This window comes from Temnothorax americanus, unplaced genomic scaffold (assembly GCF_048541705.1).
Source record: "Temnothorax americanus isolate GAGA-0224 unplaced genomic scaffold, ASM4854170v1 Scaffold47, whole genome shotgun sequence".
NCBI lineage: Eukaryota > Metazoa > Arthropoda > Insecta > Hymenoptera > Formicidae > Temnothorax > Temnothorax americanus.
The window spans coordinates 1,032,958-1,052,856 of NW_027509624.1; the positions used below are offsets into that span (position 1 = coordinate 1,032,958).

At 38.9% G+C, this 19,899-nt stretch overlaps 1 protein-coding gene across 3 annotated transcripts in view; it reads right to left on the reverse strand.

Moving 5' to 3' along the window:
• The window catches only part of LOC143903483 (uncharacterized), a 35,248-nt gene extending 16,604 nt beyond the window's left edge, over positions 1-18,644 (reverse strand). Inside the window, exon 1 of one of the 3 annotated variants that reach the window (XM_077417103.1) lies at positions 18,352-18,644. In XM_077417103.1, coding sequence (XP_077273229.1) covers positions 18,352-18,383 — 32 coding nt within the window. In that variant the 5' untranslated portion in view covers positions 18,384-18,644. Of the gene's footprint in view, positions 1-6,936; positions 8,323-17,572; positions 18,320-18,351 lie in introns of those variants that run through there. The other 2 variants (XM_077417100.1, XM_077417101.1) reach the window with 2 other exon arrangements.
• Positions 18,645-19,899: the final 1,255 nt, after the last annotated feature.

The following is a 19,899-nucleotide window of genomic DNA, read 5'->3' on the forward strand; positions in this document are numbered from 1 at the left end:
ATTTGCTATGAAATTTACTGTCAATTTCTTAAGCACGATATGTTCGTTACTTTCTCAGTTATCGGATACTTTTCTTTAAATGTAAAGTTACTTTCATCGATTAAATTCAAATTGACATGTTGCTTACAACATTACGGCTCCAGGCAGGTGTTCGTTCACGCGAGAGAAGCGATGGTGAAAATATCTTGTTGTATACTTTTCTACTCAAGGTCGCGCAATACTCGAAAGTTCCGAAACAGCTGTTGATACTTACCGTCGTTTGCAATTCCAGAGTGACTCGCAAACGCCGGTGCAGTTTGATGCAGTGTCGTTTGTGTGACTCAAATTATCGGCTAACTTTTGTTTCGCTAAATCATTTTCACGCGTAAATGCAAAAATAGTATATAGACAGCATAAACCCTGCGTTGCGAAAAATGATTTTTCATTCTCGAAAATTTTTTCATTATACTCCACTTTGAGAGAAATGAGTTAGAAAATTAGTTAATGTAAAATAGAAGTTTGATCAATCCGATCACAATATTTATTACTAAAAATAAAACTAGTTCTTTTTCTGATGTGCAAAAAATCTGACAAATTTCTCAAGGAAAGTTTCACACCGAATGTCGAAAAATCTACCGTTATACAGATTGATATATCTTTACATAAATATCATATAAATATCTTGAAACATATTACAGTACAGTTTATTATGATATGAACAATGGTATAAACTAATAATAAAATAGTTTATCATTGCGCTCTCAGCCTGCTTGCGTCGAAATTGTGAGCGTGATTCGTGTTGATTGTTTGCTTGTCACATAAAACGTCGAACGCGATTCTATACCGCATTGTTAACGCCATGCGCTTTCATGTATATTAATGACGACGACATGTAACTTTCCCCTTTATCGCGGCATACGCATATACGAGGTGGCCTCGATCGCGAGTACGGCTATTCGTATGTATCGCGAGGTCAAGATCATCTTCGTTCGTTTGTGCATATCCTGAATTCCGTCACGCTTCGTTTAACCTCAACCAATCATCTTCAACGTGATAACGAAGTTCCGCGGAAAATTATATTTCTGTTTATGTTAATTCCTTCTCTGTTTTTCTAATAACGTATTAAATGAAATGTCAAAGATCTTTAGCTGCATCAGATATTTTGTCGATCGATTTCTCGGATGTGTTTTTAACAATTAATGCAATTTTAATGTAAAAGTTATCACTTAACACAGCTTTTCGATTTACAATAGTAAATGTTTTCCGATAATCTGAAATTTTTAATTGTTATTAAAACAAAGAGTATTTTAACAATAATAATAAATGAAACAGGACCGTTGTGATATATATAAACAATTAGAAAAAAATGTCAAATAGTATTTTAAATTGGTAAAAAATAATTTTTTATTTCGATTTTCATTTCAAATCAATTGTTTTGACATTTATCTACTTGCGATGTTTGTGTTTTAATTTGCAATATCATCAGATAATTTTTCATTAAAGCAAAATTGGTTTTAAAAATGAAATCAAAGTATTTCGATATATTAATATATCCATATAGGTTATTTAAAAAATAAATATACAGTAAAATCATTAAAGGTAGTTCTCCGGTCCTTGTATACTAGAGAAAATCGATTTTCTATAGATTTTCTTGAAATTGTGAATATACATTAATTCTCTAGTACAAGGACCGGAGAACTACCTTAAAACATTAGGAACAAAGATATATTCTATGTGGAAATGTATGTCTGTTTTAAGACTAAACGGCTGTAATATTTAAGACCATTAAATAAAGTCAAACAAAGTGTTGATTGTTTTACGTTATTTTCACGTTATATCCACTGAACTAAATGAGAATTTATTTTTATTATTATATTTTTTATTTTTTATTAACGAGAAAAAACACGTGACACAGATATATTAAGCGGAAGTACCTTGCAAGGAACACGTGCAAGGTTACCGATAAACTGTAAATGAGGTGGCAGTATAAGGTTTAATGTGTGGCGAGAATGGTTATACTGTCGAATAAAATTTATTTCACTATTGTATAGCGCTAGACAACATCTGTGTGTTGCCATTGTGCGTAAAATAAATTCAGTGCATTGCGCCTTTCGCGACAGAAGCTGTTTGATGTGCTGAGGAGATGATTAATACGCTGAAATTGCATGGGACTTCCGTTACCACAAGATGTAAAATAAGGCATGCCATGATCAGCGATGCGACTAGAATACATTACTTAATGACTAACAAATATTAACTAATAAATATTTTTATGTAAAAATATTTATTAGCTTGTGCTGTTATGTGTACTGTAATTTTTGTCTCGCTCTATATTAATCACTTTATTAGTCACGCTTATTAACCGCTTTACATAAATGCATATGTGTGTTTCTTACTATTTATAATTACAGTTCATTCTGGAACATTGATAGACAAGCGAACAAAATGTATAGCAACGAGGGCGTGCGCGGTTATTTCGGGACGAGGACGTAGAGCATTAACCCAATCTAACAATGAATGCAACAATGATTTACGCCGAGGACGCCCATTTAACTTATGAGATCTATCAAAAATTATCTAATACGATACTCTTAACTATCTTTTTATTGAACATTAAACGATATATGTGTGATTATGTGCAAAAAGCAAAATCAACTTTCGTAATCAATTTTGCATGTGATATTTCAATCCATTTGCCAGATATATTATATATCAATTAAAAAATCAATAAAATTATCATATCCACACTTTCTGCTACACAGTTAACACAGTATCCACTTTCTTGCATATTTATAATATATGGCACCAATTCTAAAAAAAAAAAAAGAGATTGTGTCCATGGACGTCAAAGTGAGGATTTCTGGGGTTTGTGCCAAAGTGGCTGAGCGTTGACTACTCGGAATTGCAACGAGTCACGGGATAAATGCCATTCCATTATACCGCCAGCTCGTCAACCTTGAAGCGTCACACGATCAAGCCCGATAACGAAAACAAAAGGAATAAATATCAATTTCCTCGTTTCTAACTGAAGGTCCTTCTTTGATTAGAATATTTATGTACCGGCGTAGCAGCGGATTTTCCTCTGATGTTAAAAACAATTTTTAATTTTTTATTACCAAAGTACAAATATATAAACTCTACCATAAAGAATAGTTACATTTTCCATTCTTTGTAATCAAACTTCGTTTTGTTAGTTAGGAATTGTTTCTGAACGTCATTTTCTTATTATTTATCTTTGTCGTTATATCAAAGGCAAAAAATTAAAATTTAAACTAAATAGACACTTGACAAGAAATTGATATAATGCCTCTTTAGAAAAAAATTACACTGTGAAATATTTTCTACATTATATTTTGCATATCTTATGATTTTCAAGATATCTATTTTTTACACATATGACATTAATGCGTGATATATATTTATTTGTGTTAACTAAAACACAGATTGCAACAATTTTGGCGTATGACACAATCACCTGTTACATGAGAAAATATTCGCAGCTATAAATGTAATTATGTTGGCGCAATAATTATTTATATGTATCACTAATCATTTTAAACACTTTATTCGTAAATTTTAAATAATGAGTTAGAGATAATTTGATATATTTTTAAATATACTAGCTTTAATTCAATCGCTTAATTAGCCTCTGATTTTGATAATTCAATTATGTTATCCGTCAGAGAATTAATATCGCGATATTCAGTGATGAAGTTTATTTGTTTCCAAACTGCGTATGTAAAAAGAACAAGAATATATTTAATGGATTATACATACAATATTAATCATATAGATTACAATTCGCGATTTTTAAAGCTGTTGTGTAAAAAATATGCATCTTGTACAATCTTACATAGTCTCATATTTTTCCTGGTCGATTAGCTTCACCGTAATAATCTTTCTTCGAGATATATTATTCGGATACGTTCTAAGAACTTGTATTGCTTCTTCAATATTGATATCAAGTATCAGGTTAAAATGTCGTAATTTGTTAAAATCCTTAAAAATTGTAATAGTATTTGATTTAGGAACTCTGTTTTTTTCCTCGTTTATTTCACTAGTTTGACGCTTTCTTTAAAACAAGTATAAATATTTCAGGATGTTTCAAAAAGGTTGGGCGAGCTATACATAGATGACATATCCATCTTCTGTTTGTTGTAAAAGTTATATTGTTCGTTGGTAACGAAGGTAAGGATAGCATGAAACACTACGTAGAGGATTGTATTGAGACAAAGGAATAGTTTACTGTATTAGGAAAAGATAGTAAGGAAAGGTTGGAAAAACTTTGGAACGATAAATTGGACACCACCAAAGCGGAGGTATTGTTGAAAGTTGTTGGGGGAAGGAATGCGAAAGAAAAAGAAGATAGATATAGAATGTCAATAGGCTGTGAGGTTAGGAGATAGTGCAATAAGAAGCAATGATCAAAGAATATTGTGAAATAGGTTTATTGTAAACCAAGTCCACTTTCTGGCTGTTTTGCTAAAGTTAATAAACATATATGTATATATATATATATATATATATATATATATATATATATATTGTTCGTTGGTAGGAACCGAGGCAACAATAGTTTTCAACAATGGCCCTACAGATAAAAATTGAGTAGATTTAAGTCGGACGAACATGCGGGCCTAACTCTGGACATTTGAAAGCTATAAAGCAGTCCTTGATTCGAAGATATCAGAGATGCATTGCTTCACGAGGCAAAAATTTTGACCATCTTTGAGTTTTGTTTCTTTTTTAAAAAAAATTTTTCAAATTCTTTTAAATAAATAAATATTAATATGTATAAGGTAAATATTGAAAACTTATTCTTTGAATCTTAACTCGATATTAACCTTCCAACGAAGCGTTTTAAAAACATATTTTAGGAACATTTTTGTCTGTCTTAATGAGAAGAACATGACTACGTATATAGCCCGCCCAACCTTTTTTAAACACCTGTATAAATTTAAATATATGAACGTTTTACAATAATTTATTAAAAATTTATATAATATGTAGAATATGTATATAAGAAAAAAATTCGCCAGAAATTCCATTTTTTGGCAATAACTAAATAGAGAGAAGCAACTATTCGTCAAAATCTTTTAAGGAAACATTGTTCTAACCAAAAACAATACTTATCATAAATAATTAGCAAAATTGTTACTTGCAAAAAAGGGTCACGTTTAGTGCGTACGTGGGAGAGACGTTCGTGCGAGATCTTGCTTGGCTTTCGGCGATACATTGATTTTTCCGGTTCTGGACCCGGAAGAGACTTAAGTTTCTTCTCCCACTTACTTTTTTCTTAGAGAAGGGAGCCAAATAGGCAGGCTTATCAGTTTTACGAGTATACATTATTTTGGCTCGGACGTAGACCTACGTATGCACATGGAGGTTTAATAAATATGATAGTTATATCAGAAATTAAGAACTTTTGATCTATGATTTTATGGTTTTGTTATGATTTTCAAAGATGAGAATAAGATGACGGATCACAGATATTATTATTCGTCACGAAATAATTTTCACAGTGAAATTCTCCGAGTAATATAAAATATAGATTTGAAATAAGGAACTGTTCCGCTTCTTTACATCGCTCTCACGGCTTGGACGTAATTTTCAGAGGCGGGGGTAGAAAAACGACGGATACCGTGTTAACGACCGTTACTCGCTTGAAAATCGGCGCGTGGAAATTGCGCGAATAATGCACCGTCGCCGGAACGAGCACAGGTGTGGCTCGCTTGGGCGGCAAGAAGCACGTCATGTCGGTTCGTCCGGCAAAATCGTATCGGGAAGAAAAAAAAAGTACCGAGAAATGTCGAGGCGATTCGACGCGTGCGTTATTTCTATTCGGAAATCACGAGAGAAAGAGAACGGAACAATGATCTGAGTGTGCCTTGGCAGCGACGTACTTCGTTAGGCAGAAGAATCGAGACAGAAGCGACGTAGAGATGCTACTTCGAAGTCGTTGCAGAAACGATGTGCACAGCGTTGGCCTCAATTGCGACCGTTTGAAACCGTTCACCAGCTGATCGCTTATTAGCAAAAGGCAGTGCGGGTAAAGAGTACTCGCTGGATTAGAAAGTACAGATCTGATCCAACGAAATAGCTCGCTAAATCTAACAGCATCCGAATGCTTCTGAAAGAGGTCTCGACCTAACTTTCTTTTTTCTCTCTCTTATCAGCGTCGTTCTCTCATCGATTCTCCTGGATCTACGATTTATCTTAAGGACATCGTGATTAATCCTATAGTCGTCTGAAATATTTTCGCTGCTTTATTCCAACCGATTCCCATTAATTCAGTCTCGTTTCGCGCATATATCTTATTTTTCATATTCAATATAACATTCCTACAAAGATAAAACGTACAGATAGTTATAAGTTATAATAGCGTGTCTACATCCGTAAAAGAACTACATGTGGGATTTATCTGTCGCGCACAAAAATCTACCATAACTTTCCGTAGCATTCAAGTAAATACTAAGAGAATACCAACACTAACAATTTAATGATCGAAATGCATACATATATCTCTATAATTGCACATAATATATAGTTCTTAGAGAGAACGAAATATATTATTAGCAAATAATATCATATTATTACGAGCGTGATAAATGATTCTCCAAGCTCGCACTTTCTATAATTCAACTTATATAGCAACAAAACGCAATACCCTGCACATCTACGATCGCAAAGAACTAAAATCTCTCGATTTCGATCTTTGTCCTCACACAGAGATCCACAGAAAGTGTATCCTTCGGGTATGCTCTCGCACGCGATAGAGCTCACTTTCTCTCGACCCGATTGTCGCGCTAGATCGCTACCGCGCTTTTTATTTCGCGGCCAAGCAGTCGCTTCGTGGTTGGTCGATTTTGTGCACGCCCGATCGGTTCCTTTATCGTCACGTCGAAGCGGCCAGCCCCAGCTGTATAGTGCAATGACCGGTTAAGTGATTCGACTAACGTATTCTAAGTGGCGGTTCAAAGAGAGGCGCTCGTCTTTCCTCCTCCTTTCCTTCCTCCTTGGTGCCGAATAAGTTACTTTTTCCCTTTCTCTTTCTCGACGTCCTTGCTCCTTGGAATTTTCAACTCTCATCATGATACACCGATCGTCACTGTTGATCCCTCTTCAGTCTTATTTGCGTCACTACCGCCGATTCAGATGTAAATCACTACGGTCCCGTCGTTGAAGAAGATTGTTATGCGAATCTGTTGTCTGACTCTGGAGGACATGTTGCCAATAAGGATACGATGATCACTAAATTGCCGCGGATAAAAGATCGAGGGGTTGAATTTAAGTGGTGAACGTTTTTCTCAGTCGGCTCCCTTTAATCTCTTTTACACGTTGTGCTGGTAACACCTCGTCACTTCTGCGTATAAATTACGCGTTCGGTTATTCGCGATACGTTGCGAGTTAATAAATCTTCCATTCAGGTCTGAACAGGTACTAAACCGTTCGCCGAGGCGACGTGTGTCCGGGATCAAGGGTACGACATTCTGGCGTCCACGGCAGCGTTGGTTCCCTCGTCAGCGGCATCGTCTTTCTCTCGATTGCAGTTCTCGGATAATGACGATGATTGATCAGCCTCAGTGCTGATCGAACATTCGTGAGAATCCGATGGAGAGACAGTCGTCGCGTTTTATTCCATCACTGTTACCATCGGTAATATATTCATCATAGATTCCTCTGTTCAACGATGCTCACAGCCATATCTCGATTGTAAACGATAATGCTTGCGTTTTCTTAAATTTCACGAGGCAAATTTTTATTATTATAAATTTTTAAATCCGAGATAAAACGGTCACAGACTTGTCGATTCGAATATTGTCATTGTCACTAAAGCCTTGCTTGCGTTTCCAAATTCGATAAAGCAGTTTCTTCAGATAATCTATATTATATATATAGAACATTGTTCTATTTTAAATTCCGAAATCGCAGCACTGGGGTAAAAGTTTTATCGATATCTTTACAACTTGGTTTACTCGGGTGTTATCGTTGACGTCCTGCAAAGTCTTGCTTGCGCCGCTTGATTTAGCAATTCCTTAAAATAATCTAGGACGGCATTGTTCTATTTTAAATCTTGAAGCCCGTGCGTCTCGTGATAAAACTAATACATTGCAGAGGCCGTTGGACATGGGTCTGTGACTCGATATTCTCTCGAGTCTCGTGGTTTGTGTTCACCGGTAAGATTCGTTGCGAGATATCTTCATGGATGGTGCCAAACGGTACCGACCTGAGTCCGGAAAAGCCGCGCGCTTTTGACGCTAACAAACCGAGCTTTACGCCTTGCACTTATCCCGGGACCAGCTTTTTGTTTTGTGAGTCTGTCCCACGAGCGTCGCGGCGCTCCAACTGGAAGCTAGCCACTTCTGCGCTTGGGTTTATATTTAAACGGCACAGAGCGCCGCCGGCCACGTCGACGTCGACGCATCGTCTTTCCCAATGCGTCGACCGGACGTCGAGAAGAGAAAGAGAGAGAATGCGTGTCGAAGAAAAGAACGCGTCGAGAGATATACCAGATTGAAGAAGAAAAAATCTCCGCTTTCGCGAAGCGAAAACACTAAGATATCGTGATATGTTGGCGTAGTGAAATATTGAGGCGATGTTTAAAAGAGAAATATTATTCGAGAAGGAAGGGGCGAGTTTCAAGAATTCGTATATACCTATATGAATATGAATACACAGAGTGCGAATGAAAGATGAGACAGTTGCATAATAATTCTCGGAAGAGATATACCACGCTTATTATTTTGGGACATTTTCTTCTTCTTATTTGTACTTGCAAATAATTTTCAGAGTACAGAGTTTCGACTTTTATAAATGTGCGATTATGTTACTCCTATTGTTGTCGCTTGGTGATTTTTTCGGAATTCTGTATATCACACCACTGACACCACTCACGGCGTTTTGGCACAAGATACCGTTTCATGCACATATATACAGACGACGCAGTGTAAAACGTCGGAAAATTCGTGCTAATAAAAGAACGTATAAACATCGATACCGCAGAATCGCCGACCTCCCACGTTGGGACGTATTTATCCGACACTTCAAACGGGACCAGCTAGGGGAGTTCGCGCATGGTGAACGTTTAACAGTTTGCAACGCAAAGAAAGCAGGATGGCACAAAGCTGCCTCTACAATTGACGAAACGCATACGTGAATATCAATTACCATCGCAATTAATAATTTAATTATTAAAATATGAATTGTTAACAGATAATGACTATTATTCTCTGTTTAATTCGAAATCTTCCTTAATGAAATTTTAATTGAATTTAGTCAAAGATACGTGCATGTGTTTGTAATAATATAAAAAATTGAAAATTAACTAAAGCCCACTAAAAGCGAAATAAATCAAATAATCTGTAGTCAAGCTAAAATGTCACGCTACATGTCTGGAGTAATCTGCCTCAAATATTCCAATTAAATATCTGCAGAGCCTCTCGATGTTTCATCGTGCGACACATGAACACTCGCGTACAATAATCAGTCCTGCAAATACAGGTTGCGTACACTGAATTCAATCAGCGCTTGCATATATGAATTAGTCCTTAAACCGGACAATTCGTGCACAAGTAGTGTTAGTCTTCGATCGATAAATATTACAGGATAGATCGGTATATCTACTCGGCGTGCTTTCATCCGTCACGTTCGCGATGCGTTCTCGCGAAGGAAAGGAAATCCCGAAAGGGGCATCTCGAAGGTCTGGAATGTTCAGCGTTTCAGGGCACGCCGTTCAAATCCTCGCGAGAGAACGTATCCTCCTTTTTTTCTCCTCTACCAGTCTACCCACGCGCTCGAACTACCTATACCACCCGCGAAAGAGATAAAAGGACGGGTGAGACGAAGGAGCAGGCGGAGATCTAGGCTGAACGAAGCGGCAAAAAGAAGGAGAGGACTAAATACGAGGTCGAGCAAGGAGAGAAAGCGTGATATATGGAGAAAGGACGGTCTGCGCGCGTTTGTGTGTGTACGAGGGAGAACATCTCGCCGATATCAGGATGTAGGGTTTCGGGGTACGCCCAAAGGGTCATCACCCTTTCTTGGCGAACCCTCCTCCTCCTCCTCGCTTATGTGCATGCCGTGCTTCTACCTTCTCCTCCCTCCCTCCCTCCTCCCTCGCGCCCATATCTGCTCTTTTGCTGGACGGTCCCCACTCCATCTTCCTCATGCTCCAACGGTGCACCCCTGCGACGCGCGCTTTTACTCCCTGGCGCGTCTCCAGAGACAAAGAAATACGATTCGCCCCGCGAGAAAATGGCGTAATTATATACGAGGGCGGGTAGAAGAAGAACGTAAATCACAACGGGAAGCAACGGGGCGTGCGAGGCTTGGGCGAGGAGTCTCGCATCCGCCGAAAACGCGGTTCGGAAAGGGGGCTTTCGAGAACTTCTCGTTCCTTCCTCGAAATCGGGAGAGGATGAAAACCTTGAGGACAGTAAGCGCGCGGTTATTCGCTCCACCCCCCTTTCGCGACAGTGGAAGGATTTTTTTTCATTCGTTTTGTTTCGAGTCGCTGGCATGCTCGTAGGAAACAGGGAAACGAGGGGACAGGAACGAATCTCTAATTTATCGAGGTTATATACCGGTCTCGAATCTCGCTGAGAAAACTTCCAACCTTCAATCATTCCGTTTTCATAATCGTAAGTGAGTGTTGCTGCGTCACGGACGACTATCTGCGGTGCAAGGTTCAATATCCTCCTCATTACGATGGCGTCACTTCAGAAGGGAGCCGCTCGCGTGACTCGCTTCTTGATAACGTGACTGACAACCGATGGAGATTCGAGCCCCGCGGATCATACCAGGATGATATGGGTGCAATGAGCTCGGCATGATGTCGCCGTCTTTCGTAAGGTGCACGACGCGATACCGCATAAATTTTAGTCACGATCGCTATTTACCAGTTACTACTTAAAAGCAACGAGAAAATAAAAAATAGAAATGAACATACAATAATAAAATATTAAGAGAAAATGTATAATAATATGTATAACAATTATCTACTTAATATGACAATTAAAAGTGTTAAGATGTGTGAAGAAAGATGTGGATAAAAAAGTGTAATATGAGAACAATAACGAGATGAGATTATAGATTCCAGATTAACACATTAAAATTAAAAAGAGAGCTACGAGATACGAAAGTTTCTCGGCTAGAAAGCTATTAACAAGAGAGCTAATGCAGCCAAACGCAAGATTATTATACTAACATCCGCTTCAAAACTCAATGTACTTTTTACAGAATCGGAACGAGGATAGGGATGCAAATCACAATGCAATCTCGATGCACCGAACGGATGTTTAGCGTTGATGAAGCTTCCGCAAATAATTGCTTCTTCGCGGTTAGTGCAAGCGATAAAATTTGCTACGGGATAAATGGCTTTTAATATTAATCTACGACGGCTAATAACGGACTGCGCGCCGCGAGGCGTTAACGCAAAATCACATCGCTCACGGTCTTATTTATTGTAGTAACCCTGCATGTCCTAGCAAATTGGCCATTCAAACTTGTAATTTGTGTAACGGAACAATCAATATTGCACGAGTATTCCGATCGCCAGACATTGCCATATTAGTGGAAATTGATGATTGTGAAGCGTCGGTAGGAATAAACGTCATTAACAAATTTGATTATTTTAATCTGGAAACTTATGAATATATTATGTATAAACTAAATATGTTAATTGAAATATGTACAATTTTTTTCGCTGGAACTTCTATTTGTTGCGAAAACACTTCAAAGAAACTTGCAAAGAAATATTTGTTAATTTTCCTTCTGCTTTATAATTTTTTTTAGTTATTCTACATTTACAGAGTTTCCCCTACAAACGATGTTCGTAATTAACACGCGACGACTTAATTAGACGTATATTTCTTCGATTTGTCCTTTTTCCTATATGGGGAAGCAAAGAAGAACTGCATCGTAATGAAAGTTCCAACTTTTCCCGTTTCCACGCCGCTGGGAGGCTACAGATCGCTATAATTAACGGAATGGAAAAATTTCGCTGAACTTTCCTTCTTATTTTCAAGGTAGAAGCCCCGAGCTTGTGGATTCGAGTCGGAGACAGCGAGGGAAAAAAATTATGCGCCGCAAGTACCCGAGGACTCCCACATCTCGTAATTAGCAAACGGCATTCTCAATTATTCTAATGAGCGTAATGCACGTCAAGATAATGCACTGAGAATTCCGGAATATAATCGGCCGCGAATATACTACCGCGTCGACGCGACTCTTCCTGTCTCGCCTTTTTTTCTCTTTCTTTCAACGCCGTCGTGAAATCTTTTGAAACATCCAGGTCCTTTTTATTACGACAATTTCACTTCGCCACGAGAACACGTCGCGTGGTTGCTCGCTTAAAAAAGAAACCTAAATAGTCCTACGACAATATGATTGTTTTACAGTACACGAATCATATAGGCGCACGCCGCGTAAGTGTACGTAGATATACATATATTTTCGCGTATTCCACGCGGCCTCAAACGTCAACGCACGGATGCAGCGTGCGCGGTAATAAATGCGGTCGTTATTCCTGGATATGCAAAATAGAAATAAATGTGGAATGCGGGTTATGAGATTAACAATGCCCGGCGAGCGAACGCGGAGTTTACGCACAATAAATTATGTATGTGATAACGCGCGGTTTAGTTTAACGATATAATAGTCCCGTCTATCTATCTTACGCGTTCATTTTCGCGCGTTTATAACTTTTATAATTGTTTCAAGTCCGACAAATAATCGGCGCGCAGTTTATTAAGTTGGAATAGATGTATATGTACATTATATACATTGTAATTCGTTACTTCTCTGTAACTATTAATTTCTTTACTTGCGCCTCGCTTGCGCACCACGTACCGCGCCTGACTCGTGTAGCTATTTATTAATTTGTTGACTTTTATAATTGTTATTATTATATTAATTCCATGAACTTGAGGAAACGCAGCACGTAGAAAAACATTTAACAAAATCGGAATATAATAAAAAAATATTTACATATTATAAATTTTTGACAAATGTATCGTCCTTAAATATTGAACAATTGATCAAATATTTAACAATTATCTTGGAGTAATAGGATAAATAAAGGATAAATATATAATAATTTGTTTTCGGAGCAAGAAAAATACTGAAATATTCCTGAAACGTAAAATTTTCATTTAAATGTCTTTATGGTTTTATATTTATATACAAAATAAGTCACAATAATAATACAATCAAATGCATTTAATAAAACTTATTTACACCTCTTCTGTACATTGTACATTGCAAGTTATACAATAATTTTTATCATTTCTCGAATATTAGTAATTCTAAAATAAAACTTTAACCACTTCGAGAAAAAAATAAACGAAGCACCCACGATAGAAAAGTGCCATGGTATATCGAGACATTTATCGATTTCAACGTTAATCGCGAGCTATATGAACGAGGGTCACGTTCACACAACTTGGTCTGATGTTAAAGAATTTCGCACACTCCGACGTAAATATGTCCCCTTACGTTATGTTGCCCTCTCGGTTGCCGCCCTCGTCGACTCGACGAGAAGTGTACGATACCGAAGGGAGAGCTAAACAAGTACCCGCCGCCCTCCACGTGATGGTCGAGTAGACGTCGAGGGCGCCGCGCCGTCACGGGGTTATACGAGGGTGAGAAAGGTTAACGCGATCTCCTGTGCAAGGGTGTACGGAATATTGATTCACTCCAGTGTTAGGAGTCTTTTAGTCCCATAAGTGTACGTCCGAGAAAGGGATACGCGAATGCACACATCACGTATTATACAAGGTGTCGTGACGTTGTGCGGAAATATATTAAAAAGCCATTATCTTACAGAGATAAGAAAAAAAAGGAGTGTCGCGCAACGTCATGAGAAAATATGTTAAAAAGCCATTATTTTATTATTAAGGTAAGAAAAACAAAAAAAAAATTTTATGGAAAATTAATACTTGCCGGTTTTTAATTTACTATACACTTGATTATTTTTGAACATTTGAGGGATTAAATTTTAAAATACTTAAAATTGTCCAACACATTACTTTTTGAACAAGTGTTTAATTTTAAATATTCTAAGCGCTTGACATTTAAAATAAAATTTGGATTAAATTCTATAGAATTATGATTAAATTGTAATTAACTAGAAACTAGATTTTCCGTTAAAAAAGGCGAGATAAATGCGAAAGAAACTTTTTGTTGATAATTAAAAAACCGATTTTCGAATAATTAGCGAATATAAATTAAAGAGATTAAAGTATAATATTTGGTATAAATTAATTTAAATATAAAAGGATTAAATATTACGGACATGTTCCATTTTAGTTTTTTGCCCTATCAGTTTTTTAAAGAAAATTTGAGTTGCCACTATTTTAGCATTTATTATTTATTGCAGATGCTAAATATTCTAATAATTATTCGGTTTAAAACCTTCAGAAGATAAGAGAGAGAAAGAGAGATCACTTTTATTCAGAAAATAACAAACTAAAACTATATTGATATAAGTGAGGAACAATTTTATTAAAAATAAAAATGTTTTTATGCAATGGTGACGAGACGCCGTATATAGGGTCGTACATACATGTAACGTACAGCAACGACGAAGTACCACCCTTCTGTTGCCAACCGTGCATCGATCCAACGAGCGACCAAGTTTCCTCTTAATATACCAATAAGAAGCATATCTCTCTTTCTCTCTCGGTGTGCTCGTTTCCTTTTGCCAGTGGCTTCCTTTCCGAAAATATTCGTGGAAATGCATAGAGATATGCGCGGAGAGAGGAGAGCACAAGAATATAGAAGCGATTGCGCGAAGATCAGCTATTGTTGCCATGCTAGACATAAGTGTATTCGATATCAAATGTTATTTCCATACCGATCGAAATCCAGTCGTTCGACGCGCAGAAGAGCAAGACTTTAATCCTTATTTGAATCATTTTAATGCCACTATAATATTCTAGCGTAGCCTTCACCGTCATTGAACTTTTTAAAAACTAATTTCGGAACACAAAACCATTTGGATTTTGAAAGATTACGGGATAATCGCCAAATCCCTTAATCATATATTCTCATAAAAAATCTAGTTTGCTTTGCAACTCGTTCGGAGAAAAAGAAAAAAAGAAGAAATATTTAGAGAGTCCTGAAAGAGAGAAGAATGTTGTTTCAGCGAAGGTTCGATGGTAATGCTTGAAAAGATTAAAAACTTTTAATAAATCAAGATTTTAGAATTTAACTAAATAGAAAATTCATATTCATTATTTATTAATGTGGTTTTAAATTTAGATAATAAATGGACTTTCTTTCTAAGAGAAGTTCGATTAACCAGATATTTAACGTTAAAAGTTAAATAGCTAAAATTGATTTGGTGTGACCTAAAACTGTTATTTAAAAACATATCTGTACTTTTGAGGTATCCCGAATGTGTTCGTAGAAAGAGATACGCTTTTAAATTTTCTACAAAGTTGCCACGAAATGCGCAGAAATATACATGGTACGTAATGGAACATGCACTAAAGAAAATGTATACATAGAGGTTATATGGCGCCACGAAATAGCAAAGTTACATTTAGTAAACCGAGTGCACTTTTTACGAAACACTTTACGTACTTTACTCGAGAATCCTTCTTTTATAAGAATGTTTCAAGCACAAAAATATGGAAAAATTATATTATGTATATTTGTGTATTTGATTATTATATTTATTATATTATTTCAAACGCGATATTACGTTTATATTCATTATATAAATTATTCATTCGCGATTGCCACATTCTTTTTGCATTACTCTCTACATTTCGAGTTTTACTTAACTATAAACTTTCGTGCTTTAACTTGAAATCCGATATTATAACGACTGTCACAACGCATGATAAAATTTATTCACGTTAGTTTTACAAAAATATTTGATTTTACTTCAACGCTTCATATTTTCGAATTTTATCATTAAAAAATAAAATATAATCTGTGTCAGCGTGTGTTATCATTAGATCTAAAAAAATTAAATCGAAATTGGCAGCATTACTTCTATTTATTTTCCACTTGCACTTTTCCCACCAGTGCGACTTCAAACAAAAAGGTACGACTTCTCTTCGATTTTCCGCGAAAGAGACTCGGGCAAATACCGCGAACGAATCCTCATTAACTCGTCGGTTGCCGCCGTCGCCGCCGCCGTGACGTTTACCTTGTGCCAGAACTCGTGGAATCGGCGTTTCTCCGTTTCGTTCTAATTTATTGTCAAGTGCAGCGTGGCGGCCGTGAGTCACACGCCGCCGACGGGAATGAGAGGGAATGAGAGAGAGAGAAAGAGAAAGAGAGAGAGAGAGAGAGAGAGAGAGAGAGAGAGAGAGAGAGAGAGAGAGAAAGAGAAAGAGAGAGAGAGAGAGAGAGAGAGAGAGAGAGAGAGAGAGAGAGAGAGAGAGAGAGAGATCGGGACGGACGTTCACGCACATTGTCGCCGCGCTGACGAGCGTGCGTCTGTGCGTGAGCGCGAGCGCCGTCGGACAACGACGTAAACAAAACGTGCCTCTTAGCGAGAGAGCTCGAAGAGTGCAACGACCTTCGCCATTGTGACGCATAGCTGTTCGGATCAGCTGACGGCGCGGGGACGCGTCGTTCGCTTATCGCGCGCGCGTCTGTCAGATTTACGACGCGACGCGTTTCCTCGGCCCGTCTTCTCGACGAAAACGCTCGCTTTCTCAAGACCGTCCTCGTGTATCGTAAAAACGCTTTAAATGGCACGATCAGACTTTGCTCCGATGTAGGAAATATGTGTCGAGGACCATCGCGTAAGGTTCTATCTATGAGAGACTCCAACCTCCAACGGATTTTAATCGGACGCTACCTTGGTCGGTATTTTCAACATTATTAGGTTCTTTTATATCTTTTTACGCGAAAAATCGCAGCGTCTCTTCTTCTCTGTTATATCGGAAAATATTTCGGAGAAAGAGAAAGAGAAATATGAATAGGCGACGTGGGGGATTAACGCAAGGGTGAAATAATTAAGTTCATATCAAATTTTCCTTTCGAGAATTCGCCGACCGATGTTGCCAATAACAACTATATATGTATACTGTTAATGCAGTATATAAAAGTTGAATAGACATTTCACAAATGACCGTTTACCATGTTGCTACAGTAAAGAGATAACGCCAAAGGGATTTTTATAAATATTATTTTTTCTTATTTTAGATTTCTATATGCGAATTTCTTTGCGAATAAGAGGTTGCTCAACGAGACACGCGTCACGTCATCGCGCACGCTGCTCCGATTTTACGCGAGCGAATGTAAGATCGCCCGATAAAATCGCGCCCATGCGAGTGTCGTAACGTCCGCGTAGTGCGGACGCTGGAAACGTCGGGTTAGGTTAGGTTACGTCCTCGCGCCGCGGCGCGGCCTCCCGGTGTCGCAAGACCGGGGCGCGTTTCGCTTTCACCCTCGCGCTTGCTTGCTCAACGGCGCGCGTTAATTGGGGAAGTCGAGCGCGTCAACGTTTCCAAACGCATATTCTCTCGCGATTTTTATCACCCTCGTCTCCCCCGCGCACCGTCCTCGCGCCCTGTTTACCGGCCCTGCGCATCGATTCGAGCGCGTTCGCGACATTGATCCCTCCTCTTACCTCGGTTTGTACTCCGGATCTCGCCGCGACGCCGACGGATCCCGCGCGCCGTCCTTGTTTCCTTCCTCTCGGCGTCCTTCCTTCCGAGCGTGGATTTAAATCCCTCGGGGGTGCCACTCCCGCTGCGACGGTCCTACCCAAACATGGAAACGCTTTCGGTCGACACTTGGAGGAACACGATGACACAACCTTCCACCGTGGAGGAGAGAGAAGGAGAGCATTCGAGAGAGACGTCCGTTTAACGACGGATCCGCTCGCCTCGCCACGTCAGCCGGCAGCCGAATTCGGCGGCTTTTCCAGCCCTCGTATATCGTTTCCTTTGTCATGACAGCGAAACGTCGATGGAGCCGGGAGCGAGCGACGAGAGGGGCGAGCGAGACACGGGCGTACGGCGTATACACATGCATACGTATACACGTTACATATACGTATACGCGTGTATATCTATGTAGAGACAGGCCGCCGATCGAGCGAGCGGCCGAAACGGAGTAGACGGACGGAATCACTGTACGCGACGAAGATCAGGACTATTGGGAGGCACGTCGCCGTCGCCGGGACACTCGGCGACACGCGCGAAGTTGCGCGCACACGACACACGGGAACGGGAAGGCAAAAATAAACCCCTCGCACCGAAACGGAATTGTCGCGTATACGGGCGGAGCTTTGGCGGACGATGGCGATGCGATGGCCCGCGCGGGTTTGCGCGCACGACCGACCTCCGTCGATCGACGCCACTCGCGGCACTCGCCGCGGCGGCCGTCGGCGATGCGGATACTCACATGACGAGGCGCGAGACGATCGACGATATCATATTAACGGGTGGTCCTGCGGCACGGCGGGACGCGCGCGAACGGCTAGAAACGAGCGACTAAATGCGGACGGCCGTCTTGCAGCACCGCCGCTCACACGTCGGCCATGTTGAACTGGCAGCTGGCTCGCTCGGCTCGCCGCGCTGCGCGGGTGACGTCACGGCGTGTTTTCGTCACGTGACGCGCCAGGCCTGTATAAGTGTACGCGCGCGCCTTCATCCGGGCAATTTTGCGGCTCCTCGCGGCTCGACCAGGCATTATTAATGTCCGTTTCTGCCAATGTGGATTAACTTTTATCACGATTTAACTTACTTCTTATTCTTTTCTAATTCGTAGAACTGGAAAGAGATAAAAAGTTGAACGGAGATTCAAGTCAATCTATTTTGGTAGAAATATGGACGCGAATCGGACAGACAATTCTCGTGTTCGTATTTTCTTTCTACGATTCCCGCATGCAAAAAGAAATGTGCTATTTGATTTTTAGAACTTGAAATTTAACGTCAAGCAATCTCTTTGAATTATATCGATAGCGGTTACGTCATGTTGTTAACGAGTGAATTTAAAATCAAAAGACGTTATTGAACATCGGCCTTTCGTATCTATATTACTACGTTTACGCGATCGTTACTTCTGTAGTAACTTAGACCATTGCACGTAACAAATTTTCAGTCATAATCGCAAGGTCGTAAGAAAATAGACCACGCACACTCGATTATTCTTCGAGCTCAAGGAGAATAATCGACTGTGCGTGGTCTATTTTCTTACGGCCTTGATCATGACTAAAATTTTGTTGCGTGCAATGGCCTTTTCGATAATTCGTTCGCGTAAACGAGATTTTGTAGCAACTTACGATAATTTACTCCGCGTAAACGAGTGAATTATCGTAAGTTGTCACAAAAGTAACGCTCGCGTAAACGTAGTATATGTGATATATTGCGATATGAATAATTGGAGTGTTTTGCGTTACGCGCGATATAATTCACGTTCCACTGAAGTTTTCCCAAACATTTCACCTGCTCCAAAAATCGCGACCGTAAAAACGTCTTCCGGCTTACCGCCAACCGCGTAAACACACAAATTCTCCGGCCAACCGAGGAACGGCAGAAAAAGAAAACTAAAAAGTAGGTTAAGAAGAGAAAGAAAAAGAACAGGGAATTCCCATCAGCGAAACGTTTTCTGGTACGTCACGAGCGGACAAACAAGCATTACTTTTGTGGTAAAAGAGATAAAATATTCAAGTTGAAATCCAGATAATTATATGTAAAGCTTTCGCGTACCGAAATACGAATTTAAAAAAAACTCCCCGGGTATATTTCCACAAACTTCTCTTCAAAAAAGAATGTCACAGTAGGTAAAGAACTTGATTTTTTATTTCATGAATTAAAGTCTTTATACGATGTATCATGCTTGAACAATTTATGATTTAAATTACTCGCATAAAAAACATCTAGTTAATCAAATTTTTCTATAGTTCATAATACAAATTTAGTTCAGACATACACGGAAAAAAAAAAGAAG